Raw genomic sequence first — 27,313 nt, 5'->3', positions numbered from 1 at the left:
ATGTTTCCGCCGGCGGCTCACAGTTCACTAAGAAGCTTTAAATAAAACAATGCCAGAGGGTCAAAAGGCATTCAAGCAGAATCATCTTTACAAACCCGGTTAACATTAGTGCGGTTTCTTTTTGAAGCATGTCAGATATGTAGTGCCACCATATCTACGTAGGATATTTTATAGTTAACTTATAGATTACAAATTACACTAAAGTCCCATGTCTGTACTGAGACACCTTCAGAATGGATTAAAGGGACTTCTGTTTAAGCACAGCATGTCCAGGTCTTTCATATATGTTTCTTCAGTACATGACAGGGACAGAATAACTCTCGAGACAAGACGAAAGTTAACATTACCCATACGTGACCCAATTCCATGGCTCCGACTGCAGTGGAGCTCTTGAAAATTGCCCAGTCATGCCATGTCCAGGACAGTCACAACACCCGGTCAGCGTCTATCTATTGTCTATTGGTAAGAGGTCACCGCAGGTTTGTTCTTCATGCAAATCTACGTCCTGAATTATTAACCCAGATAGTGACGCAAGTTGACAGGGTACATTTGGCTCAAACTTTTTACTAAAAGCTGAGTTTTCCTTCGGGCTTCTGTGTGTTTTCGTGATGGTCTAATTTGGTTAATGTCGCTGCCAGGATCCACTTTGTCACAGTGATCACGTGGAGGCTGCCCACGAACGACTTCAGACACCCCAGATCTATCAAACCCCATGGTTTCTAAAACTGTCGCCTTCGCTTATGGAATTCTGTGGGAGAGACGACCCTTTCCTCAACAAACATAGCATTTTACAGGTGTCGTCGAGCCTTCTCCGAAATACAGATGAGCTGCAGCTATAACTAAAGGCTTGTGTGCCAGCTGTCCAAATGATGTGCGTGAATTAATTAGCAGCACTGAGCAGCAGACACATCGCTATAGAAACACCACATCGGATTTGAGATATTCTGCTCAGTCTGTCTGGGAGATAGTTTAAGGTTGACACAAGGTTGGCACATCATTCCGGCTTGTAAAACATTATATAAAACATATTCTTAGCACCGTGGCAGTTTGAAGACATGAAGAAAAAAAAAAGACACTTGTCACAGTGAAGCGTCTTTGCTTCCCTGTCCAAAATGTTGCACAGTCAAGCACTTCGCAACAAGGTGTATCAGGCAATGGGAAATGATTGGGATTGTAAGCCAAGCGGTGGTCTCATAAGAGGCTGAGTGTGGAGCCGGCACACACCGCAAAGGCCTCGGTGAATTAATTACAGATAAGTAAAGGAAAGTAAAGGGACCGTTTTTCTGTGGAAGGACCTTCATGCCGCTACGACAAACTGGAGGACGGTAGTCGCAATCTCATAACTGTACGTCTGATCGTTGTGGTTCAAACTACTTATTGGAGTGCTTTTTTGAATAACTAACTATTATTTTGACTTTTACTTGAGTCATACTGTATTTGAAGTAGTTGTTTGCTTGAGGACAGGGAGTAAATGTGTAAGAGACAAGAGCTTCGACGCAGGAAAATGAACACATTTCTTGCATTATGCATCTTATTTCTCCAAATTTCAGCAAGAACCTGTTTCATTTCTTTGAACCTCTTAACCCCCGCCTGAACCGAGCATATTTTCTCCAGTTTCGGCTTTACCCGAATCTCAAAGCTTCTTGGAAAAACAGTGTCAAATGGCCATGACAATTAGCCGAGAAAAAGGGATGAAAACGAAGCAACAGAGCAACAAAAACAGGACGACAAAAACGCAACAAAAAGATCAATTTCGTAGGTCGTTGCTTTCAGATGAGGCGTTACTAGAGGCTGTGAACTTTTAGATTTGGGTAAAGCTGAACTGGAGAAGATACACTTGGTTAAAAGGACTATACAGAGTTTAAAAATGTTCAAATTAACTATTTTCCTCCCTCTACATGTTTCAACAATGCCCTAACACTCAAAAAGGTGTTAATTCGGGTCTGAAGTGCTGTCATGCGCGAGCTTAATATAAAAGGTGCAGTTACACGTATGACCTGAGCCCCTTTAAAGGTACAGGCCATTGTTTTTTCATACTGAGATATGTTCTTACCTGAGTTTAGACAAGTTGATGTGTACCTGTCTGGTCTTTGTGCGTGCCCCCAGTCACGCAAAACAACGAAAGATGTTGTTAGCATTTGGCCTCTACCAGTGTATTCCTATAGCTCCGAATGGGGGTGAAGTTGGAAGCGACCACGCTCTTCCACGGGCAGGTACGTATCAATTCGTCTAACCTCATGTAAGAACATATCTCAGTATGGGAAAACGGTGGCCTGTTCCTTTAAGGTCAGGGGTTGAGAGGTTAAAGCAGTGCTGCTCTTACTTGCCTAAATATTTGAGCTACTCTGCCTGTACCTGCACTGAGGCAGCTCTGATAGAAAAGAAGCCAAATGCTTTCCTCTCTCCCTTAAGTGTTCGCCCGCAGACAATAGTCCGGCTGATGGATGTGAACAGCCTCCCTGTCCCTGAGTGGAGATCATATACCCCCCTCTAAGGGCCGTCTCGCCTGCCCATCCATCTCTTTGTTTACCTAATACCTGAGTCTTTATGTCTTCTTCTCCAGGTGAATGCTTCGCGCCAGGAGGGCAAGCTCTTGGAGGAGTGCGACCTGCTGATTGACATCATTCAGCAGCGGAAGCAAATAATCGGCAGCAAGATCAAGGAAGGGAAGGTAAGACGGACAGTGATGGACAAAAGCGAAACGAGAAACCATTTATTTCGGCGGCACCGGCGCTAGTGGCGGTTCAGAGCACATCGCGCTGTCTGCAACTCCACTTTCCGAAAGGCATTACCGGGGCAGCCGTGGGACATTTGTTTTTTTTTTCTTTACGAAGGCAGGGAGTTTATTTGGAAAGATCAGGGACTGGGCAGCCATCTTGGACCTGCTTTTAAAGTCATTAGCTTGTTGTCTTGAATTTGTCATTGAGTTGAGGAAGGAGGCTGAATCAGGTTTTGGAGAAAGTCGGGGGAACATATTTTGGTTTGGGGGTGCTGAGAGAAAAGATTGCCCCCAAAAACGCTTTTTCTGTGAACATTTCCTATTTATTAATATTGTAATTAACTATCCACCAGGGGGAGCTGCAGTACCCTCAGCACCCTAGGTTCCCATGGCCCTGCTCTTGTGGCCATTTGGGGAATTTTAGCATTTAGCTCATTTAGCTTTGTAGCTTCATTAGCTTTGTTAGCTTACATTACTTACATTGGTTGTGTAGATGTTTTAAGCATAATAATGGAATTTTCAGCTCGAGATTATGTTTACTTGGAGCTGATTCAGAACAAATATGTATTGACAACTTTTCCACTAAAGGAAATGCCATGGAGGAGATTTGAAAATGCTTCTCTTCAAAGATTTTCCAATTGTCTTCAAAATTACAGCTTCAGGACAAGAAGGAACCAAATCAAATTTTCTTCTCTGCCAAGCTCCAAGTGGCCGTTTAGAATGTTTCAATTTGTACAATTCCTGACCCCATCTGTTGTTCCACTCCCACAAGCGCAACGACTTCCACTGTCCATATTTTAAAAAAGGAGAAAAGCACAGTCTGCCCATTCAAAGAAGACCTCAAAGCGCACCATAGAGCCTGTTAGCTTGTGAACTCTTTATTTTCTTTTAATTCACTGGATTGTAGTAACTCAAAAGCTCCCACACCTTCTGTCCATCATCGTTTTCACCTTTTCCGTGTTCCGCCGGACACGAGATTACCGCGTTTTGGGTTCTTGGCAAGAAATGCAGTTGATAAAATGTCCTTTGACCCAAATCCAGCTGCTGACCTCAATCTGTCTCTTAAAATCTCGGCTCATGGGGCGCGCCAATAAACGGGTGGGGACACGAAATCCTGGTTACACGCGAGAAATGGAATGAAATATTATTCGTCATGTCATAAAAATCCTCGCAGCCTGACTCATTCTACGACCGGTTCCGTATTTCCATGGTCTATTTCGCCTCTCACAATCACTATGTCCAGTTTTTAAAGGTTTTTCTGAAAGCGGTAGCGCCAGAATAATGAACTATTCTGTTTGTTTAAGTGTGATGTGCTCATTGGCATTTGCTGCACGGAGCGTCCTCTGCTCTTCATCATAATTACAGAACAGGAATAAAAACATGACTATATGAATCCGTCAGCTCCACTGCCTGACCTTTAGAGCTGCTGCTAGCTTACACAATAAAAAGATCTTTATTATGTGGCTTCATTTTTAGCCCTGGCTGCTCCATATACAAGCACCAATTCTAGAAATGGCCTGATCGATCAAAACTTTATGGCCAAGACCAATTTTCAACACATTGATTCCGAAGTTGTTTGCCGTCTTTTATGCTTGTTAGCCACTCTGTCTGTCAGTGGTCGTAATGTTGAGGCTAATCGGTGTGCTGTGCTCTTGTCCCAGACTCAAAGGCTGAGGAAGCTGGCCCAGCAGATCACCAACTGTAAACAGTGCATCGAGAGGTCCACGGCGCTCATCACCCAGGCCGACCAGACGCTGAAGGAGACGGATCACGCTCGCTTCCTGCAGACGGCCAAGAGCATCAACGAAAGGTAGCGCGACGTACCGGGGCAATCCAAGCTAGACTCAAAGATACACTCCTGTCTAAACACCAAATCTATTACTACAGAGAAATAATTGCTGTTCCAAGCAAGTGGTAACTGGGATTTTTCCCACTTGAAAATTACGACTGGCGACCTCCTAGCAATCCAGTTTAATGGACTTGCAAACAAAACGGCTAACGCTACAACAGTTGGCTAACAAGATGCTAAACTGAAAGATATCATTCAAAACATGGTAAAAAGAAAACACTGAGGGCTGTGACCAATAACCACGTTCAAATCACTGATGAAGTGTTTTTTTTTAACATTTTATCATTAGCTACACTTCTCCACTGGAGGCCGCCATTGCTGCCTTCATCTCGTATCTGAACTCGAACCACTCTGATCATCTCCGAGTTTAAGTAATTGCCACTTTGAGCAGAGGTCGGAAATTTCACAGTTACTAGATGCCTGGAATACTTCGTTAATGGATTTTTCTTAACAATACATCGGCCACAGGTGATATCAAAGCCTAGTATTAAATTATGAATCAATGTATGTATCTGACTTTAAATTAAAATTAGCATATAAACATGGCCTCCGAGCTGAATGCTAAATCATATTCAGTCAATGGCCACTAAACATCATCTTATAATAAGAGAATGATAAAGAAACCACAGTAATGATATAAATGTCCCGAAACAGACCTGCATCATGTCACGCCATACTTTAACATAGGGCCTGGCTTCTCCATTGATTTACATGGGGGTTGAATTCAAACAGGTCCGGGAAGTTGCTAGCGAACAGATGCACACATTTTGTAGGAGCACTGTGTCAGAAATGGCACGAATTCCATTTTAATTGTGACTCTTGTGGCAGGGTTTCCATGGCAACTGCATCAACCCAGGTGCTGATTCCTGAGATAACTCTCACGGACACTTTCGACAACTTCGCCTTGGACTTCACCAGAGAGAAGAAGCTGTTGGAGAGTCTGGATTACCTCACGGGTACATGAACATGCTTTTTACTTTGCATATTAGCACAATCAACAATTTACTTTGGTTTGGCCGTCGAAAAACAAACTCTCTGCCGATGTTTCTTTCCTTATTTCGTTTATCTGTTTTGGGAAGAATGACCGTACATTTGCAAGACAGATCCGAATGGAGTTTCTACCATGTCCTCGTTTGCCAGATCCCATCCCAATGTCCCCCCCATGAATCATGCTCCCAGACCAAAAACAAAACAGGGCATTATGGGTAGTGGATGTAGATAGCTTGTGAAAATGGCTGGCTTGTATTCATGCTGCTCAATGCACAAGGGCTTCGCTGGAGGGCCTCTCCTCCAACTGAATCAGCCTGAATTGTTCCAGTATTCAAGCACTCATCCTGACAGCAGGCAGGGCACAAAGGCACAGAGAGCATCATGGGAAGTGGCTTTATAGGCCACCTTGCATTTAGTTAGGCACTCGACAGTAATGCAGCTCGAAAAGCCAACACAAATGTATGGTAATGCAGCTCAAGTTGTGAAATACAAACAGTTTGCGATGCATATTTACAAGCGTGCCTCTTTGCGGATATCATTTGACTTCTCATTGGCTTTGGCGCCCCGAATGCCTAACCTACCAGTCATCCGGAAAGAACATCCTCCATTTTGTGTTTAATCAAGCTTTGAGTTGAAAAATGTCCATCTGCAAGGTTAATTGGCGCTAGCGTTTTCTCTGGAGAGTCATCAACTCTCCCCCCCGCCGCCTGTATGAAGTGGCTGCCTGAAGCTGATTCACATGTTTGTGTCATGGCAGCTCCCACCGCCCCGTCTATCCGGGAGGAGCTGTGCACAGCGTCCTACGACACCATCACGGTACACTGGACCTCTGACGACGAGTTCACGGTGGTGTCCTACGAGCTGCAGTACGCCATCTTCACGGGGCAGGCCAACATAGCGAGTAAGTATCAGCTACAGAAAGCACACATTTATACTGGAAGGCTAAGCAGTGTTCGGATTTGGTCCATTGTTAGCTTATACTGAAATGAGCAGAACAACATATTTTAATTTCAGTTTCCTCTAGGCAGTATACTAAACATTAACAGCCATTACATTAATTCTGCTACGATTAGGGCCCTAAGCGTAAATCCCTGTACCTGATATTTTCTCCGATAATAGAATGAAATAGTTTTAGTCAGATTTCAATTATTATGTCGGTCAAATACAAAAACTATGGCCTAAAACACATTGAGCAGCAGTTTGTGCACAACACGTTTGTTAAATGTGACATCACACGCACAATAATAAACTACTTCCGGGTCTAAACTGTTGAGAGATTGACAAACACTGCAAAAAACGCAACTTTATCTGAATAAAAGGCCAAAAACTGTTTTACACCTAACTAGAATCAGAGGTCAGCACTTCGTCAAAAGGCAAAATGGAGATATTTTTATATTCAAAACAAGCCTTCATTGTGTATGGGGAAAATAATTTAATAATTAATGCCAGAAAAGTATTACTTAAGAAAATCCAGAGTAAATGTATTATTTCTGTGTGATCGGGTCTTTAAAAAGAGCCTTGTAGTCGGCTCTACTACGTGTTTAATCGGTAAAATCCCATTATAATGAATGCAACTAAAGCTCTGTTGGACCCGGAAATAGAGTGATGACCTCATCGCTTAACAATACTGATGTTGTGTTTTGTGATATTGATGTTTTAATGAGGCTCTTGTCTATGTCATAGGCAAGAGTTTTTGTTATGTGATTGTGCAAACAAAACTAAATACATTTAGGTTTAAGTGAACAGGGCGTATGATCAAATATGGCACCTGCCTTTATCATGCTGTATTTTCACTTATTTCACTACATCCTCCAAAACCAACACATATATCCTCACTTAGCACAATTATTCACCAATAACATGTGTGAGTTTCATCAACTTACCATGGCTAGTTTTCAAGTTATGTAATTTAGCCAGACTCTTTTTCAGACTTCAAAAAAACAGGAACAGAAAACAGGAAGTTGAGCGACTGGTCTCTGCTGATTGGTCAAATGCCTCAGTAGTGGGATCTGTGATGTAGGGTGATCTCTTCTGAGGACTTCATGCTTCTTTACCTTTTGTGATGTGCAGCAGGGAGGCCATGTATAAAGCAGCAAAATAGTCACTTGCCCTATAAAGGGGTAATGAGATCTTTCTGTATATTGGTTTTCTGCACATGACCATTTGGCTCCCCTTTGGTACAGGATCGGAGGTTATTTTGTTGAGTGGATGTGCTTTATATTGAAGTAATCGCAAACGGCTGGCTGCAAATCTCACATCTTACACGCAATGTCCTCGGCTGCCAGTCAGACATGCTCTCAACAGGGATCAAACGCTCCGGCATGCTAACTTACATCCACTGACATGTTGTTTTGTTAGTGTCTGTTTGCTACATGCACACAAGGGCCCGGGACATCAAGCACAGTCGAGTGAGCAACAACTAACGCCGAGGAAAATGGGGTCAGGGCTTTTGGACATCTCCCCCGCGCCCTTTCAATCACACTGGCTTTCATCCGTCGCTTCTCGAGTCTCTCACATTCAAATAGCTGTATCCTGGAGCAGTAGCGCACACATCCACTTTTAGCTCCTCTCTTCTCCCTCCACGGGCCGCACCTTTGAGCGCCGTTTGAGCGTTTATTTTCTGACTTTTTAGCACCAAAGCCATTAAACATGTAGCCTGAGCGATGTCTTATTCGCCTTTCTTTTCAAACCCGTATTTATACCATCCCCGGGTTCTTGTATTTTTAACAATGCCTTCATCCTTGGACCTTTTAGCACTTTTGCCGGTGTCAGGGGTGTTTGCTGTTGGCTTTAACGTAAGCGCTCAGAGTGGCTTATTTAAAAAGAAACGTTGCACAGAAAAGCAAGGCCTGAAAGAACTCAAACTATACTGTGATCATGTATCTGGGCAGCATTCGCCTTTCCATAGTCACATACAGTAAATACTAAGTCGTCACCCTTATCCCTCTTTGGTACCATATCATTTCATCGACAACAGCTGATGGCTATTTGTGGAAGACAGTTAAACGCTGTATATGCATTCGAGGGTGGTCTCACCAGGAGGGAAGTCAGTCGACCATTTTTTTTTCGACTTTGGGCAATGTTGCCAAGAAACAAAAGACGGTGATACACAGAGGACAGGAGTGTATAATACAGGTTTGCAGCCAAATGAAGCGTGAAGGATTTTCTCTGGTGTCATTTCGCAGCTCCTCACCTGGTTCTCCCGCCTCGGGCAGCTCCGACAAAACCAATACATTTAATACACTCCGCAAAGACTCTGACGTCTCTGCACAGTTTGGAAAAAAGAAGGAAAGTCCCTTGAGCGCAGGAAGTGTTGGAAAATGCCTTTAATTGAAAATAGTGCTCTATCCTCGGTTGCAGTCGCTATTCCATTGACGATATTGTTTTGTTTGATGCCAGTTGCCCCTCCTGCTGCAACCCTTTTCATTCACCCTGACTTGGAACAGGCATTGAGAGTTTACAAAATTCTATGGAGGGTATGCAAATGATGTCATAGCATACACTCGATAAAACCAATTGTCACTGGATACTAGCAAAATAATATAGCTCTGTCCAAAATAGCTTTTTAAAGCAGAACTAACTAACTTGTTTACCTTAATAAGTCCTTTTCATTGTCCCTCTGGGGGTAATACAAGTGTTGATGGGATGACTGGGGGTCTTTCATCTCCCTCTGGTGTCTCTGGCAAGAAAACCACAATTGCAACTTCTTGCCTACGGGTCCGAGTCACCAATACACACTAATGGAACCATGAAGAAGAAGCTAACAGGCTGACGAGCAAAGCTAACAATAGGCAAACACCACTTAAACAGTATTTACAGCCAAGTTTGAGTGAAAAAATCTCCATTGTGTAATTGTATGTACAATATCCCTCTCCCCCTTTGTTTTTTCTGTCAGCGTTGTATTTACTCTCACGGACAATTGATGAGTAAAAAAACGCAGCATGCTAGACACCTGCAGTGGTGCTTATGGCCTCTACTTAGTTCTGCTTTAACCTTGAAATAGATAATTGCAGAGTAATGAGAAATCCAATAGGAACTAGTGGGATGAAAATTCGGACACAGCCATTATCTTTAAACCTTCATATTTTAGTTTAAGTCTGTGGTAAATTCCTTTCATTGACCATAAAGACACAACATGTACAGTGGAAGGAAAAAGTATGTGAACCCTTTGGAATTTCTCCTGTGAATGTCCTGAACCCTCTCCTCAGAAGCAGAGTTGTAATTTTAATTGCCGTTCGCAGGCCTTTGCAACTCGTTAGAAAGCTGGATGATCGTTCCAAACATCAAGCAGAACCACTACACTGTCCACGGCCTGCAGAGCGGCACCAAGTACATCTTCGTGGTGAAGGCCATTAACCAGGCAGGCAGCCGGAGCAGCGAGCCGGGGACGCTCAAGACCAACAGTAAGTGCAAAAGGAAAAAGAAAAAAGAAGCCTGAATTAGCAGCTCAATATAGGAACGACCTTTACGTAGAATACACGGGTTTCCTATTATCGGGAAGGAGATGGAGTGGAAGGGAGTTAGTGGTTTGTGTAAATAGCATTGCCCTTTGGAAATCCTAGACTTGTGTGAATGCTTCTCTAAGGCTGATGGAGTAAGGGAATGTACATATGTTGTTGTTTTTTTTACTTATTACTCTTACTAATTTGAACAGGTTAACTCTTTAGCCCTTATATAAGCCCTTATAGGACCTGCTGATATGGTCTGGGCATTTGGATGCAAGGTGACACAAGGGGGCGCCGTTCCTACCTTCTCAGTGTAAATATGATACTTTCTCCATAGTTAGACTTTAGGTCAGACAACATGAGTGACAGTGACATGACACTAAATACAGTTTGGCTTTGTTTCTCGTAAAAAAGGCTGAGGCCTCATTGCTCTTAAGTCACTGAGCAACAGGTGAGGAAGGAAGTCATGGAGCGTCTGCTTTAGATAGAACTTTATACATGTGAATTGTAAAACTAAACTTTTTTTTTTTAATCACACAATTGATGCTTATGAAGGTTGGAAAAATATCTGTTGAGGAGTCATGTTTGTCCCAGTTCCTCGGAGCCATGGTGGGTCATGTGGACCATGATCGATGTGGAGTGTAGTAGATCTACTTTTACTTTGGAGAAAACAGTTACTATTGTAACTGTTGAAGAAAAGAACCTCATGAGCTTCTTCTTTAACATCTGTCCACATCAGTCCCGCTGCACCACGACTCAGAGGAACTGGGACAAACATGACTCTCCAGCGGATACGAATGACATGGGTTCGTTATTGTAGAATGAGAGCAATTAATGGTTAACAGAGATTTCACCTATTACTATGGAATACTGGAATTTCAATCTTTTATTGTTACATCCAGCAGAAGTGTAATGTTCTAAAGCAGAATCTCCATGACTTCCTTCTTCACTTCTCGGTCGGTGACTGACTGAAGAGGAATGAGGCCTCAGCCTTTTAACAGGAAAGAAAGGGTCACTATGTTGCGTCATGTTACTGTCACTGACGGTGTCTGACCTACAGTGTAATGCTGAAGCCAATCAAATGACAGTGACTTAGAGTAGGTTGGGCTCAAATGGTCACCAAATGGCAAGATCTAAGCTCTGAGACAGAAAATAATAAACCCACAGCTTAATGGGTTGAACAAAAAAGGGTCTGAACATTCGTCAGTAAGGGAAGATGACATTTCTACATAAATAATATTTCCCTTCAGGTCAGCCTTTCAAGTTGGACCCCAAGTCGGCCCACAAGAAACTGAAGGTGTCCCATGACAACCTGACCGTGGAGCGGGACGAGACCACCTCCAAGAAGGGCCACAGTCAGGACCGCTTCACCAGCCAGAGCAGCTACGGCGTGGTGGGCAACGTCTACATCGACAGCGGGCGCCACTACTGGGAGGCTCTGATCGGGGGGAGCACATGGTAAGATGTCACGGGAAAAGAGCAATGGGGGAAGGGGTGGCTAAAGCTGGCAAAGGAAGGCGGCTTTCCCAAGATGACATGTTTCGCTGTTCGTTTTTTAGGTACGCTGTGGGCATCGCCTACAAGTCCGCCCCCAAGCACGAGTGGATCGGGAAGAACTCGGCCTCGTGGGTCCTCTGCCGCTGCAACAACGCCTGGGTGGTGCGGCACAACAGCAAAGAGCTGGCCATCGAGCCCTCGCCCCACCTGCGCCGCGTCGGGGTTCTCCTGGACTATGACGCCGGCTACGTCAGCTTCTACGACGCGGTGGGCTCGCAGCACCTCCACACTTTCAACGTGTCCTTCGTCCAGCCCGTGTGCCCCGTGTTCAACGTGTGGAACAAGTGTCTGACCATCCTCACCGGCCTGCCCATCCCAGACCACCTCGAGATCATTGAGCCCCACGACTGAAGAAAGAGAAGAAGAAGAAAAAAAACGCAGAATTTGTTCATTGTTTACAGAAATTGCTCAGTTCACTGTCAGTGGTCATCATGTTCTGCTTGAGAGGGAGAAAATTTGATTAAACATAGCTCATTTCACAAAGCTAGCCCAGCGGTGGTAAAAAGAGGTACTTTTACTTTACTTCTATGTCTGTACTTTCGACTGCACTTGAAAGTACATCCTTCTTTTTGCTATGAAATTCTTTGCTCATATACTTTTACTTAAAGGGGGGTATTATGCTAAATGAACTTGTTTTAGAGCTTTTTGCCTTCTCTCATCAAAAACATAACTGCGGCTGATTTTCGAGCCTCTAGCGCATGTTTGAGTAATCTTTGGGTCTTCTCCCGCTCCAAAAAAGCTCCTCGTCATTGCTTCACGACAGCCACACGGACAGAGCAAGGGAATTTTTAAAAACTGTTTATTGAAACAGCTGCACAGCGAAGGGGAGCTTATTTTAGTGAAACTACTGGTTTTAATGGGTTTGCATTCACGTGACATCACAACAGCCGAACTGAAGATTCGATGGTCACCATGGTAACTGTCGAACTGCAGATGTTTTTGTCCTGGCTTTTGGCTAATGTCTCTTTGTCGTTACCAAGACAATCGACGTGAAACCAAAACTGCCTCAAAGGTCATTGTCTCCTCTGTCAGCACATACAAATTAAGGTACTTTTTTTTTTTCCTCTGAAAGGTGCCTGGAAGCAGTGACAGTATTCAAAACCATTTGCATGAAGACATTTGGTCAGACGAAAGGGTTTCCTGCCATACAAATAATAAGGCAGGTTTGTGAATCCAATCACTATCAAATACTGATGAGGAACAACAATTTTGGGAGATCTTTCAAAAACTGTCTTATACAGACACCATCTCTGGAATCGCCCATATATGGTCATGTTTGAAAACAGTAAAGGGGGAAAACAATTTGGAGAAAAATCTAAACTTTCTCTAATTATTAAAAAAATACTTTAACGAATGCTGAATTATGAATATCGTTTTCTACTAAATAAAGAGACAAAGACATGGGGAGGAGCAAAGTGGTTCAACAGCCCATAAACACATTAATAATGGAGAATGCTAACATGATGCTACAACGCTAGCTAGCACTAGCTAAGACTACTGCTTTTTCGTTCTACTGAACAATCTGCTGTGAATAAACATCCATATGGACCCGAGTTAGACTTCACTTATTTTTTATGTGATAAATAAGTTTATATTTCACCAGAAAATGGCAGTGGAAAATGGTGTTTCCCAAAAGATTCTGTTTTCCCCCCTCGGCGAGGCCACGCCCCCTTCTATGACGAGATGCCGTCTGTATCTGTATAGTTGTATTGACACCTGCCCTCCACCTGACATTATGACATCATCACATTGTAGAACGTGAACTTATTACCATTTTCTAACCTACAAAGTGCAAGACAGTGATAAAGATGTGTTTAGACATTATTATCTGATACCTGAGAAAAGCATTATACCCCTCTTTGAATAAAAATTCTTATTCCACTGCTGAGCAATCAAAACGCTTTCGTCAGTCATCCTAAACCAGCAAATCCATACAGCATTTTTCTTTGTACGTCCAAGATTTTAGCATGTGAACTGAACTGCATAGTATTTTATTGTTTCATGAAGATATTTAGATGTATGTTTTCTAATATAGGGGGCAGAGTATTATTATGAGAGGCACTTTGGAAACAAGGAAAGAAGCCACGAATCAGTACGCATTATTCAAAACTGCACTTTGAAAATAAAATAAAAAGCATTTGTACGAGCAGACCATATTAATTTGTTGCTAAAATGAAATGGGAAACTGTATATTTTGTAAATGCATTCCTTTCCTTATGAGTCTTTTGTTAATAAAACGGAAACCAAAGTAGCCATTTCTGTCTATGAAGATGTCTTTACAGAAAATAACTTAATAAATATTTTTGAAACATGAGAAAAGAGGAATTAAGAAATTAACGGGAGACTTTCCAGTTAAAGTAGTTTTGTTCTTTGCACATTGTTTATAGTTTTTTTTGTAGAGAATGCCTGATATATTTTGCTGCAATGAACATTTCATTACGGGATCGTGTCGTCGGCGGCTTATTGGTTATTGTGTTTGTTCATTGTGGTAAATGTTTTCGCATATATTTAATACAACTTATTAAAATGTACATCTGGCGACTTCTCTTATATGAGCCTTGGCCATGTTTTGAGGTTGTTTTATGTTGTTGTTGAAAAGACTTTGAAACCCCATCGCAACCGAGTGCATTTTCTCCAGTTCAGCTTTACCCAAATCTGTAAGGTTACAGTGAATAGGCCAGAGTAACGCTCCATTGAAAGCTAAGATCTACAAAACTCGTGTAAATGAGTGATTTTACTTTTTTTTCATCGTTTTAGTCACATTTTCATCACTTTTTTGTCTTGTTTTTGCCACTTTTTCCTTGCTTTTTCATCGTGTTTTTGCCACTTTTCCCTCCCTTTTTTATCATGTTTTTGCCACTTTTTCATTGCTTTTTTGCCATGTTTTTGATTCTTTTAGGGACGCAGTTTAATGGCTTTTTTGGCTGTGTTTTCATATTTATTTTAGTCACATTTTCATCGCTTTTTCTTCATGTTTTTGCCACTTTTTCATTGCCGTTTTTGTCACATTTTTGTGACTTTTGGGGACGCTGTTTAATGTTTTTTTTGCTGTGTTTTCATGTTCATCTTCACATTGTCATTGCTTGTCTTGTTTTTGTCACTTTTGGGGACCCTGCTTAATGGCTTTTTTGGCTTTTTTGCCACTTTTTCATCACTTTTTTTTTCATGTTTTTGTCACTTTTGGGGACCCTGCTTAATGGCTTTTTTGTTGCGTTTTCATATTCGTTTAAGTCAAATTTTCCAAGCTTTTTTTTCATGTTTTCGCCACTTTTTCATTGCCTTTTTTGTCACGTTTTTGTGACTTTTGGGGACTCTGTTTAATGTTTTTCTTTTTTGCTGTGTTTTCATATTTGTCTTAGTCACATTTTCATCGCTTTTTCTGTCATGTTTTTGTGACTTTAGGGGACACTGTTTAATAGCTTTCTTGTTGCGTTTTCACATTCGCTTTTCCTCACAGTCAAATTTCCCTCACTTTTTTGTCATGTTTTTGTCGCTCTTTTGTCACATTTTCATCCTCGTTTTCATCACTATTTTGAACTGGAGAAAATGTGTTCGGTTCAGGTGGCAGTTACGATGTCAATGAAGTCACAGCGACGCAAGAAATAACACTCACTCATAATTCTACCACTTTTCCGGACCCCTCCTCTACACCTGCTTTATATGCTAAACATGAAAAAAAGAAAAAAAAAATCTCAATAACGTCAAGTGCTTTAGCTAAATGAATAAAACCAGGCTGTTGACGCAAAGGTCGCAACCCCTAAAGTTTATACGTGAAGAGTGTAAATAAGAGTTGCTTTGTTACCGGGTACAGTCTGCATCGTCTGAGTTATTCCATTGTGCAAGATTCACATTAATGTTCTTGTTCTGATCATACGCCGTGTGTTCATTCTGGCTGGACATTTATTTTTATTTGTGGGAAACGAGTGCTTGCAAAACGTGTCGTGTGGGGAATGAGAACGTCCAACAATAAAAGATTTTCGTTTGGAAGTTGCACTGTGGTTTTTAAATGCTGTTCTTTTGAAATAAGAAGTTGACGAGTGCTGATTCAGTTTGAAACCTCTTCACCCCCCCTGGCTTCACCGAGCCGACAAAAAAGTGATGAAAAGGCAACAGAAAACCACCGAAAACAGCAACGACAACACGAGAAAAAAAATTCAATCAGTTTTGTTGGTCTTAGCTTTCAAGTGAGGTGTTGCACTGGCCTATAGTCGAGAAGCTCAAGTCGAGGAGCTTTTAGGCTATATCCACACCAAGACAAAACACTTATATTTTCAGAAACTTCCTGTGTAAGCTTGAAGCCAGTTTAGTAAATGTGTGTGTCCACATGGGTTGACTCAGGTCTGTGAAAACGACGCAATTCATCCCCCTGGCCTGTGTGAGGCGCTGTGACGCTAACACAGACAAGAGAACAAGATGTAAAGAGTGCATGTGTAAACTTTTGGGGAATGTAAGCAGTGAAAATGAAACTGATTCAAGGATTTAGGATCTACAGAAGAGACGAGGAGGAGAGTTTATTCTTCAGACGTAGCGGGACTAAAGCAGAAAAACCTGTCAGTGACTTTTACTGTCAGTGCAAAAACACAGACTGACTCAGTGTTTTTCTACTTGTCACCTGTGGCTTGTGGACTGCAGTGGAGCAAAGAGGAGCGGAGTCAAACCATCATAGATCCATGAGTAAAACTCACTATAAGGTCAGTAGATTATGGATAACAGACACTACTCTGGCTGTGATGTAATTGTTTTAGTAAAAGTTGTGGAGACGTAACAACGGCGCCACGTAAACAGCGTTTTGAGATCTTTACACGCCGGGCTTGTATGGACGATACACTGGATCTTTGCGTTTGGTCCTCAGCTTGTCTTCATATGGTCAGGGCCTTAGATTTGGGTAAAGCTGAACAGGAGAAAATGTGCTCAGGTTCAGGCCGGGGGGGTTAAGAGGTTAATTCAATCACATTCATAGCCTAAGCTGTTTTTTTCCCACACAGTGTTGACCTAGACTCCACCTTGGGAACGTCCTGCTTCTTCAAAAATAAACCCCAAATTCTGACCTTTTCCTCAAAGTTAATACAATTCAAGCAAGTGTGACATTTCCCCCCCCCCCCTAAAAAGATCAATATTTTTTACTTAATGCCCCTTGGGGATTCTGCTGCAGACGACAAACTATTGTATTAACCTTTCTTGTGCAGAGGGGGGGGCTCTGTTTTGCTATAGCTCAACCTTGGCCTATAGTATTTACACTCCCAATGACGTCAGCGTGTTTGGCTCCAGGACACTGCTTTTAAAGAGGAGCCTTACTCACACGTTTGCTCCCCCCCCCCCCTCTTTCGGGAATTGAACCCTTGACCAGACGACTCCGCCCCCGGGGCACACGCTGGCCCACTTTTTAGTGTTCCGTAGCAGTAGTTATAGCTGTTTGTCTCTCGATTCCTCCGCAGTATGTGTGTGTGCTTCTTGCTTGGTCAGACAGAAAGCCAAGGCTGTGTCCACCCCCCCGAGAGAATTGACTCCTCCATCCGAGACTCTGTGTTCAGAATCGGGAAAGGGGGAGGAAGGATGCAGGGATACTCGGGGGATACATGTCTTGTATATATGGGAGTGTGATGGACAACGAAGACATGTGGAATTCCGAACGTCAAACATGCACAAATTAGCATATGAAAATACTTGTTATTCCGAATACATTACCCGCACATGCACGGAAGAAAAGAAATGTAAAAAAAAAAAATGCACTCGAGGACTTTAATGACTGTGTTGCCAAATATGACTAATCAGTTTTCAGCTCAGTGGTGTGCAGAAGGGAATGGCCTCATTTCTCATAGCTGGGAGGTGCTATGTCGCGGATGTCCAGCAGGGGCCACTGTTAGAGTTCAGAAAAACATCACTTGCCACAGGAGGAGGAGGAGGAGGAGTGCACATATGGAAACAAATGAGAATCGTGGGGAAGGGACATAGGTTGCGCAAACCAAAAGAGACCGTTTTTCAAGATGACTGGCACAATTTGACCAAACCTACACGTCCGAGATCTGGAGACTTCCCTAACCGTGACCTTTTCTTACCTATAGTGTTGGATAAATGTGCACTGATGCATGTGAATGATGATGTATGTTTGTAAGATGGTGACTGTGATTCATAGTTTCAAGCTGTGTTGAAGTTTAGGCAAGAATTAGTGAGAATTTCCAACCTCCCTTTGTTGCAATAAAGCCTCCAAGGTCAAAAAATACTCAAACATTTAGACGTGAAAAAACAAAGAGTGAATTGAACATCTGATTTCGAGATGACACAAGAGCGCCCACCGTATTCGCCGAGTCACGCAGCTCTCGTGGGCAGCCGTGACATTCTCCAACTCTGAAAGTCACCCTTCCTCGAAATGATGACACATGTTCTCTATAAGCCCCGCCGGTGTTTTTTTTTTCCCCTCGCTCCTGTCTGTTGTCAGAAAGCGTGCTATGTTCTGTCCCACCTCGGCGACGTGTCCTTGAATGGGACCGTGTGCCGTACAGTCGTCCCCCCCCACCCCCGCCCCCCCCTCGCCAACCCGCCCTGACAGCTCCAGGACGCCCCCTTCTCTCTCGAACACTATCATTCTGCCGTCCTGTTAGCATTAAACATTTCACTGTGCAAAAGAAAAAAAAAAAAAGCCAGTGTTTGAGCAATCTCACGGCCGCTCTGACATGGAAATTAACCTGTGTCGAGTTAAATTACTGCTATTGTGGGAGTATTATTATACGTTATTAGCTTTTGCGGCTAAGGACGGCAGGTGAGGCAGGTGTTGGCGGATACACTGAGGAGTCTAATTTAGGCTCAAACAAGTGCCACGCTTATTTGTTGATCTGGTTGTGCAACAGTAGGCTGTTTCTCCAAAGCCTATAGGTACCTCGCCTCGCCTCGGTCTGAAGTGGGCGTGGTCAGGCGTCCACATCATCACTATCCCTCCCAAGTGCTGTTCCATTGTTCAAGTCGTCCAGAGGCATGTGTTCTGCCTTTGGTTAGCATGTGGCTAATATGCCAAGGATGCATCAGTGTAGCCTTCACTGCCTTGACCAGCCAAAATGACCCATAATGCACCACAGCCCTTAGAGGATTAGTCAATTATTCATTTTGTGAAGTTGAAATGTATATTATTTGATTCAAACAGTCAAGCACATTTCAAAGTGTCCCCACCAATAGTATCACCAAACCTACGTCCTTGGGTTTCATCATCTCTGACAGGTTTTTATTATACATTTTTTGTTGGCAAAAGTATAATTCAAGTATAATAAGTATAATTTCATTCCCCCCAGCGCTTCAGAATCCCCCCTCCCCTGGCAACATATGTTTTGCAACATAGCTTTTCGCTCAGTGTGTTGATAAAATAGCTTCTTTGTTGAAAAAGAGATTAGATTTAACATTGACATGGCTACATCTCTTATGCTACAGACTTAAGCTTAAAGGCACACTGTGTAACATTTTGGATCCTAGTGTTGCCTTTACAAAACATGCTCCTAATGACCAGACAGACACCGATAATGTTATTTTAAAGTGGGAATGGATTTGGATGAGGGCCTAACCTATGTAGTTCTCATAATTGGCAGGTTTTACTCGACATCTCCATGGAAACGAGCCGGAGACCCGCTCCCAGTAAAGTTACAGTCAGGCCTGAGGAGGGTGAATCGCTGGGTCACTAGAAATATATCTGTATTCTGTATGACAATAAATGCTTGGATTCTATTGCATTTGATAGGTGAAATGTTACGTGGCGTGGCTTTAAGTTGAACTATTATGAACAAGTGAATAGAACAGGATCAAACCTTCTGGGATTTACAGCACGGTGAGGTGGTTGACTTGATTTCAGAAGTCTGCTCCCTCACCATGTTGGCACACGTGCACTGTGGGGCTGTGCAGGTCATCCACGCCTCTTCCTTTGATTTAGCTATAGGATGCATTAAAGCTTCGAGGTGCCTCCGTTTATTCCACCTCACGCTAACCTCCCCATAATCCTGACGCTATAGGAAAGACAAGCGGAACCAGATCTGAGTTTAGACTGCAATTAAAACCTTCGCTCGGAGGCTAATTGCATGTGGAAGGTAGAGCTATTGCTGGCATCGCTGCTGCTGCCTGGAATGGCGAGCCTTGTTACGCAATGCAATCAATTCAATTCATTTAAAGACAATGCACAATTTTCTCCCCTCAGATTCATCAAGTTTCACACAGCGTGAGATTTGTATTCGGGGGGGAAAAAAAGAAGATGTATTTCAAACTGTTGCTTCAAACTTGGACACCTTCCAAAGAGTGTGAAGAGTACGCTGTGCAAGTCTCGAGTCAAGGCCAAGTCGTGGAGGTCCAAGTCCCAAGCAAGTCCAAGTCCATCGGTCATGGGGTCAAGTCAAGTCAAGTCAAGTCAAGTCATAGCTTTTGTCAAGGCAAGTCAAGTAAAGTCTTGCTTTTGCCGGCAAGCCACTGCAAGTCACGAAAGCCAGCATGTCCACTTTTCAAAATGTGTTTAATCTACTTTAAAATAACAAGTGCTTTATCAAGATATAGCAATTTTAATATAAAACTTTTTCAAATCGAATGGAGTTGGATTTAAAGTGTAATTAATATATAATCGCCACAAAATTCAAATTATATATATATATACATTAAATGCTCCAGTCTATGTACAAAATTACTGGGACAGCATTTTAAGGAGGGGGCCCAGGGGGGGCCTACTTAAAAAAAAAATGTAAACCGAGTCTTTTAAACATGAGTTGCTTTTCCCTGCAGTCTGAAAGATAAATATAAAATCATATTTTTTATTTTTGTTCGTTTCTGGCAGTTTTTCTGTCAGTGGTTCCCCTGTAATGCCCCAGCCCCTGTATACTCGGATTCACCCCTGCACAAAGTGAAACAGAAAATTGCGACTCTAGTCTGACTCTAGCTAGTCATTTGACTCGAGTCTCTCACCTCTGCCGTGTGGACTATCATTATTACAATTACCAGCATTAATATTCTCTGAGAATATATAGGTAATGTGTGCAAAACAACGGAAATAAATCCTACATACTCTACCTTCAATAAGAACTGCTCACTTCCTTATCTGTCCTGACAATTCCTCAACCATACCCGCTAATCTGCACTTCTTTCAACAGCATCTCTGGAATTAGCCTCTCCATTTTCTCCGTATTGCATTTGATCCTAATCTGAAGACTTGTTGTGGACGCTTAAGTTGACTCTTTCATTCTACCATTTTTTCCCCCTCCTTTCTTCTTTCTTCATTTTAATCTGCTGCTCTACAGACGAGGCGCAGAAAGCTTTTGTGCGGGATAATTTAGTGTATTGATCAAACAGGGGTTCAGGCCACAATTAGGGTCAAAAGGGAGTAATGATCGCGGCCGTAAAGTGGGCGTCTGAGCTCCAGACAGTAAATATTTGAGAAACAAAATGGGAGTCAAGTTCGGATCCGGACATAATTATATCGATGGTGTCTGCAGGTGTGGTTCGTTTGTTCGAGCAAAGATGGAAAACTCAGAAAAAAAACGAATTTGTCATCTTTCAACATGAGCATGAACTGAATTACTTATTTCGTGGATTTTCGGGGAAAAAAAGAAATAAGAAAAATTCAGTTGGAATGAAAATCTTCAAATTCTCGACGTGTTTGGCTTGTGCTCCTCATTTCTTCAGATTTGATGTTTTCCAAGAGAAGTCCTGCTCCGGTTGTCTGAGGACTTGGATCCCGTTTCATCTCTGTTTTTATGATTCAGGTGAGCACGGCTCGTATCAGCAACACATCGCCTTTGATTTTTTTTTATTTTTATTTTGGAAGGAAACGACGTGCGAGGGTTCCTGACCTGGCACGACGGGGGAAAAACACAAAGCTTGCAGCCGTGCAGCGGACGTGTTGTTTGAGAGTGCTGCCGCTTTTGTTCCTGTGCCAGACAAATTGAGTTGAAGACCTTTTTGGAGTGACATTGTGCGGGAGATGGGAACATTAAAACGACTTTGAAGGTGCAGCTAATCCGACAAGTCCCCAGGCTAAGATATTGTTAAAAAGGAACTTAGAAGGCTGCATCTAAAGATCTAAATGAAACTTGATTAGGCCTTTTATTGATCTTTTTGTTTTCATAGTAGTATGAATTAAAAACAAGTTTATTTTTTAATAACTTTTTTTAAAAAGTTCATACTTCAAAGCAAAAACGTCATACTACTTTTTATGTAGGAGGGAAAAACCCTCAAGGGGAGACACTGCAGGTAAATAAAGGGGAAAAAAATAGGAATCTCAGTTTAAAGGGGCTAGATGCAAGTTAGCCATTTTAGCGAATGTAGTGAGTGAGTGAGTGGTTGGTGGTGGTCGGAGGGGCCGATGGCGCAGACTGGTTGCCTCGCTTCCGTCAGTCTACCCCAGGGCAGCTGTGGCTACAATAATAGCTTACCACCACCGAGTACGGAGTGAACGAATAGTGCAATGTAAAGCGTCTTTGAATGTCCAGAAAAGCGCTATATAAAACCAATGCATTATTAGGCCCGAGCAACGGACACGCAGTGTCCCGCGAGGGACTAATTAAAATCGATAACGGGGGACGAAAACGCAAGAATTCACGTAGCAAACGTGAACCGATTCGCAAGTAACAGGGGTCAAAACGTAGTGCTCCGCAAGCTCTAATTTTGGGTGGGGTTTGCGAGAGAAAATAATAAAAGTTGACTCTGTGGCGCCCCCTCAAACAGGCGGTTTACATTGACCCAATGGAGGAGCGGTCGCAAAAAAAATCATCGTACAAACGTGACATTGGCCAGGGACATAGACCACGTCAGGACATGTCAAAAATGATATTATGACCCCGCCCTAAATGCTACAGGAAGTCGGCCATCTTGGCCCGAACCTCAAACCTTCAAAATCGTACCTCTTGAACTTCTGGCCCCTGATCCCCGAGTTTTCAATGCAAAGCCTCCAATTTTGGCCAACATGTCCCAAACCCATGTGGCTTTCTAAATCATCATTTCAATTTTTTTTAAATTATTGGGCGTGGTCATGACAAGGCCGCAACTGAGAGGCCATTTTTAGCAAATTTCAAAGCCTCATATCTTTCACAGACTTGGCCGGATTGGAACGGACCCAATCCGGCGCGCGTGCACATTCCACACCTGGACCTAATGCTGTGCACACGCAGCCGCTATCGCCAAAAATGACTCACTGGCGCCCCCTCAAAGGTTTTGTCTTTAAAAATTCGTTTAAAAAAAACGGGATGGTATGGAGGTGTGGAAAAAATCATACAGACCTTGTCTGTGATGGGGAACAACATATCAAAGCCACGTCACTCTGAGTAATGTCTTTGTGGGAGAAAAATAATGGCCGAAAAATCGTTTCCATTATTATTATTATTATTATTATTATTATTATTATTACGTCTTTGATCTCAATTTTGACCCCCTGAACATTAACGAAAAGTCAATTTTATTTGACCAACGGTTCAAGGTTGGTGTAAAATTAACTATTTTGATATTCGCAAGACAACACTTTGAACAATGCCTCAGTGGCGCCCCCACATGCATGCCCCCCATTCATTTGGAAGCATGCATTTTTTGGCCTAAACATTTGTCTTTGAGTACAGTGATAGAGCACATCAAGACAAACTTAAAACATCATTATAACTCCGCCCTCTGACAAACAGGAAGTCGGCCATATTGGATTGAAAATTGTAACCTGAATTTCTTCACCTGATATTTTGTCAAGTCACTCGAAGGGTTTTGAACCAAATGACATCCAACTTGGTGAGTGTAATCTAGAGGCGTAGAGCTACAATAATCGAGCTCTTTTGTTCGGATATCTGTTACGGTTTGTCTCTACCGCTCTGCTAAAAAACATGCTTTTTCCCCGCCTCTTTGGTGACAACTCACAGGGGCACGCAAATTCAGATCACACTCATATTTGGTTCACATAAGCCCCTCTATGGATCGTACTGATTACCCTTGATAATTGTACAATTTTCCCAAAAATAGCGCCCCCTACCTATACCTTCAAAATTACACTTGCACGAAAGTGAAAACAAAGGTGATATCCTGATTCGGCACGTCGCACTGATCAAAAAAGTCTATTACAACATGCCTCTATCTCGCTTAATTTTCTGTATAATTAGGCCCGAGCAACGGACACGCAGTGTCCCGCGAGGGACTAATTAAAATCGATAACGGGGGACGAAAACGCAAGAATTCACGTAGCAAACGTGAACCGATTCGCAAGTAACAGGGGTCAAAACGTAGTGCTCCGCAAGCTCTAATTTTGGGTGGGGTTTGCGAGAGAAAATAATAAAAGTTGACTCTGTGGCGCCCCCTCAAACAGGCGGTTTACATTGACCCAATGGAGGAGCGGTCGCAAAAAAAATCATCGTACAAACGTGACATTGGCCAGGGACATAGACCACGTCAGGACATGTCAAAAATGATATTATGACCCCGCCCTAAATGCTACAGGAAGTCGGCCATCTTGGCCCGAACCTCAAACCTTCAAAATCGTACCTCTTGAACTTCTGGCCCCTGATCCCCGAGTTTTCAATGCAAAGCCTCCAATTTTGGCCAACATGTCCCAAACCCATGTGGCTTTCTAAATCATCATTTCAATTTTTTTTAAATTATTGGGCGTGGTCATGACAAGGCCGCAACTGAGAGGCCATTTTTAGCAAATTTCAAAGCCTCATATCTTTCACAGACTTGGCCGGATTGGAACGGACCCAATCCGGCGCGCGTGCACATTCCACACCTGGACCTAATGCTGTGCACACGCAGCCGCTATCGCCAAAAAAGCCTTTAAATTGGCTTTTAAGTGGCTTGTAAGTGGCCCGCCCATCCTCCGTGAAAATCGCCAGAGGTCTTAGCCTGGCAGCTTGTTGGCCTCTGTCAGAGTTTCTCCTGAAATTCGCCAGTATTCCACATTTCCCCCTTTCTTCACAAAAACTACACTTTTGGACTTGTATATACTTATACTACCCCTCTCTAACAGACATCAGCTTTAATTTGGACGTTTTTGCCTCCAAAGTCACGTTTTTCTCAACTGTACAATCACAGGAAGTTCAATTCGACTGTTTCCTGTCCGTCTCTCTGTGTGTTCCTCATACTATATGGGTCTTACCAAATAATAGCTTCAATATCGAGGGTGCTGCAGGGCTGAAACCCCCTCTCAACGATTCTTTGGGCAGCCAGGAATTTACCCCAATTACAAAATGATACAATATATTATTTTCTAAGCTGTTAATCCGTTTCCTGCAAACACACAAGTGCGGAGTCTCTCATGACATTTATTTCACCTCCGCTATATTTTTCTCAGCCTAAGTAGCTCCATTGGTAGAGAGCTGGGTTAGTGTACAGGAGGTTGCTGGATCAAATTCTGACCTTGACTCTTTTTCATTTTTTTTTTCTTTGGACTCAGCACTTTCTGGTTAGAACATGCATCGTCGCCGATGGTTCCACACTCATTAAAAACAGGGAAATTACCCCTCCAGTGTGTTGCTGGGATCAAATTTCAGCCTGTGAATTTAGAAAACCCAAGCAGTCATCAGGCCCATGTTTGCTTGGAATTACAGCTCAGTGATAGCATGTTCGTCTCAAGTGAAGGAGGTAACTAGTCCAAACACAACCTTGACACTTTCATATTGCCTTCACCTTTTCCATTGCCCGCTGCACACATTGTCACAGCCTAAAACACATGATTCCGGGACGTTTCGTAGCAGTTCACTCAACCTGAGTAGCTCCATTGGTAGAGTGCTGAGCTAGTGTGCAGGAGGTTGCAGGATCAAATCCCAACCTAAACTTTTTTTATTTCCTTTTTCTTTTGGACTCAACACCTTCCGGTAAGAACATGCATCATTGCCTATGGTCCCACACTCATTAAAAACGGGGAAAAAACCTCTCCTCCAGTGTGTTGCTGGTACAAAATTGCAGCCTGGGAATTTAAATAAGCCAAGCTGTCATCAGGCCCATGTCTCAAGTGAAGGAGGTTGCTAGTCCAAACACAGCCTTGACACTTTTCTATTGCTTTCACCTTTTACATGGGCCACTGCACACATTGTCACATGAGTACAGCACGTTTCATAAGATTTGCTGTGCCCGTGTAGCGTTATTGCTTGTGCATTGGGTTTCCAACCATGAGATTGCTGGGTCAATTTTGACCTTTGCTCTTTTTTTTTTTTTTTTAACCGCACCTACGGTCCCATTCTCATGAAAAACGCTTTCATATGCGTCACTAAAGAGCTAGAAATGGGGGGATCGTAGGAAAACAATTGAGGCAACACAAGGGAAAATGTCGAAAACAATCGAGGAAATGTATGGGGGGGCATGACCTGAAATTGCCTCTCTCCTCCAGTGGGATGCTGGGAACTAACTTCTGCTCGATAACTTAGACAAAACTAGCGCACATCACAGTCCAAGTACCATGGAGCTACAGCTCAGTGATAGTGTACTTGTCTCTGGTGTAGGAGGTTGCTGGTTCAAATATGGCTGTGACACTTTTCTAATGCTTTCTCTTTTCTTGCCGGCATTTTAATAGGATTATGATACAGTGAAGTCTGGCAGTGATTTTAACAGTGTATACAGTGTTAAGAGTTTCTGCAATTTCAACAGTTCTTACAGTTTCTGCAACAAAATAGGGATTTTTGCAATTACAACACAATTATGCCACTACATAGGGATTTTCACAATAGCACTATAATGCAATTAAAGGGACTTTCGCATATAATGTACTGTAATGCAACTTAAAGGGACTTTCGCATATAATGCACTGTAATGCAACTTAAAGGGACTTTCGCATAAAATAAACTGTGATGCAACTTAAAGGGACTTTCGCATATAATAAACTGTAATGCAAGTTAAAGGGACTTTCGCATATAATAAACTGTGATGCAACTTAAAGGGACTTTCGCATATAATGCACTGTAATGCAACTTAAAGGGACTTTCGCATATAATAAACTGTGATGCAACTTAAAGGGACTTTCGCATATAATAAACTGTAATGCAAGTTAAAGGGACTTTCGCATAAAATGCACTGTAATGCAACTTAAAGGGACTTTCGCATATAATGCACTGTAATGCAACTTAAAGGGACTTTCGCATATAATGCACTGTAATGCAACTTAAAGGGACTTTCGCATATAATAAACTGTGATGCAACTTAAAGGGACTTTCGCATATAATAAACTGTAATGCAAGTTAAAGGGACTTTCGCATAAAATGCACTGTAATGCAACTTCAAGGCACTTTCGCATATAATGTACTGTAATGCAACTTAAAGGGACTTTCACATAAAATGCACTTTAATGCAACTTAATAGGGATTTTCGCATATAAAGCAGAATAATGCAACTTAATAGGGATTTTCACGTCAAAATGAGCAAGTTCAATCATGGGGCTCGCAAGGACCTAGTGTGATGACGAGTGGTCGCAAGGGACGAGAGCGAGCGGGGTGGTCGCAAGAGACGAGAACGAGCGGGGAGTGCGCCAGGGGCGAGGGCCTTTATCGCCGCGCGCGGCTTTAATTATTATTATTATTATTTTATACTCACTACTGCCACCTCAGGTCACATGTGTAACTGCAGCCTCTATATTAAGCTCGTGCATGACGACAATTCGAGTGACAGTGCAGGATTTTAGAGGCAGTTGTGGTGAACAGGTGTGGGCTCATTCTACACATTAGGACATTGCTGGAACATGTAGGGGGAGGAAAATACATAATTTTAACAATTTAAACTCCGTATAGTCCCTTTAAGACTTTTTTAGTAGATTACTGATATGAATATGAGGGGAAAAAGGAT

At 42.6% G+C, this 27,313-nt stretch overlaps 1 protein-coding gene across 2 annotated transcripts in view; it reads left to right on the top strand.

Moving 5' to 3' along the window:
• The window catches only part of LOC306982060 (E3 ubiquitin-protein ligase Midline-1-like), a 55,693-nt gene extending 43,777 nt beyond the window's left edge, over nt 1–11,916 (top strand). For both annotated transcript variants that reach the window (XM_079581835.1, XM_079581834.1), the window contains exons 4-10: nt 2,564–2,671; nt 4,381–4,529; nt 5,397–5,524; nt 6,316–6,459; nt 9,800–9,961; nt 11,254–11,461; nt 11,563–11,916. In XM_079581835.1, the coding sequence (XP_079437961.1) occupies nt 2,564–2,671; nt 4,381–4,529; nt 5,397–5,524; nt 6,316–6,459; nt 9,800–9,961; nt 11,254–11,461; nt 11,563–11,911 (1,248 nt within the window). In that variant the 3' untranslated portion in view covers nt 11,912–11,916. The remainder of the gene's footprint in view (nt 1–2,563; nt 2,672–4,380; nt 4,530–5,396; nt 5,525–6,315; nt 6,460–9,799; nt 9,962–11,253; nt 11,462–11,562) is intronic.
• The last annotated feature ends 15,397 nt before the right edge of the window (nt 11,917–27,313 follow it).

This window comes from Gobius niger, assembly GCF_951799975.1.
Source record: "Gobius niger genome assembly, chromosome: 23".
NCBI classification, from domain to species: domain Eukaryota; kingdom Metazoa; phylum Chordata; class Actinopteri; order Gobiiformes; family Gobiidae; genus Gobius; species Gobius niger.
Note: the sequence above shows the minus strand (reverse complement) of the source record. Positions and strands in the feature narration are given on the sequence as shown.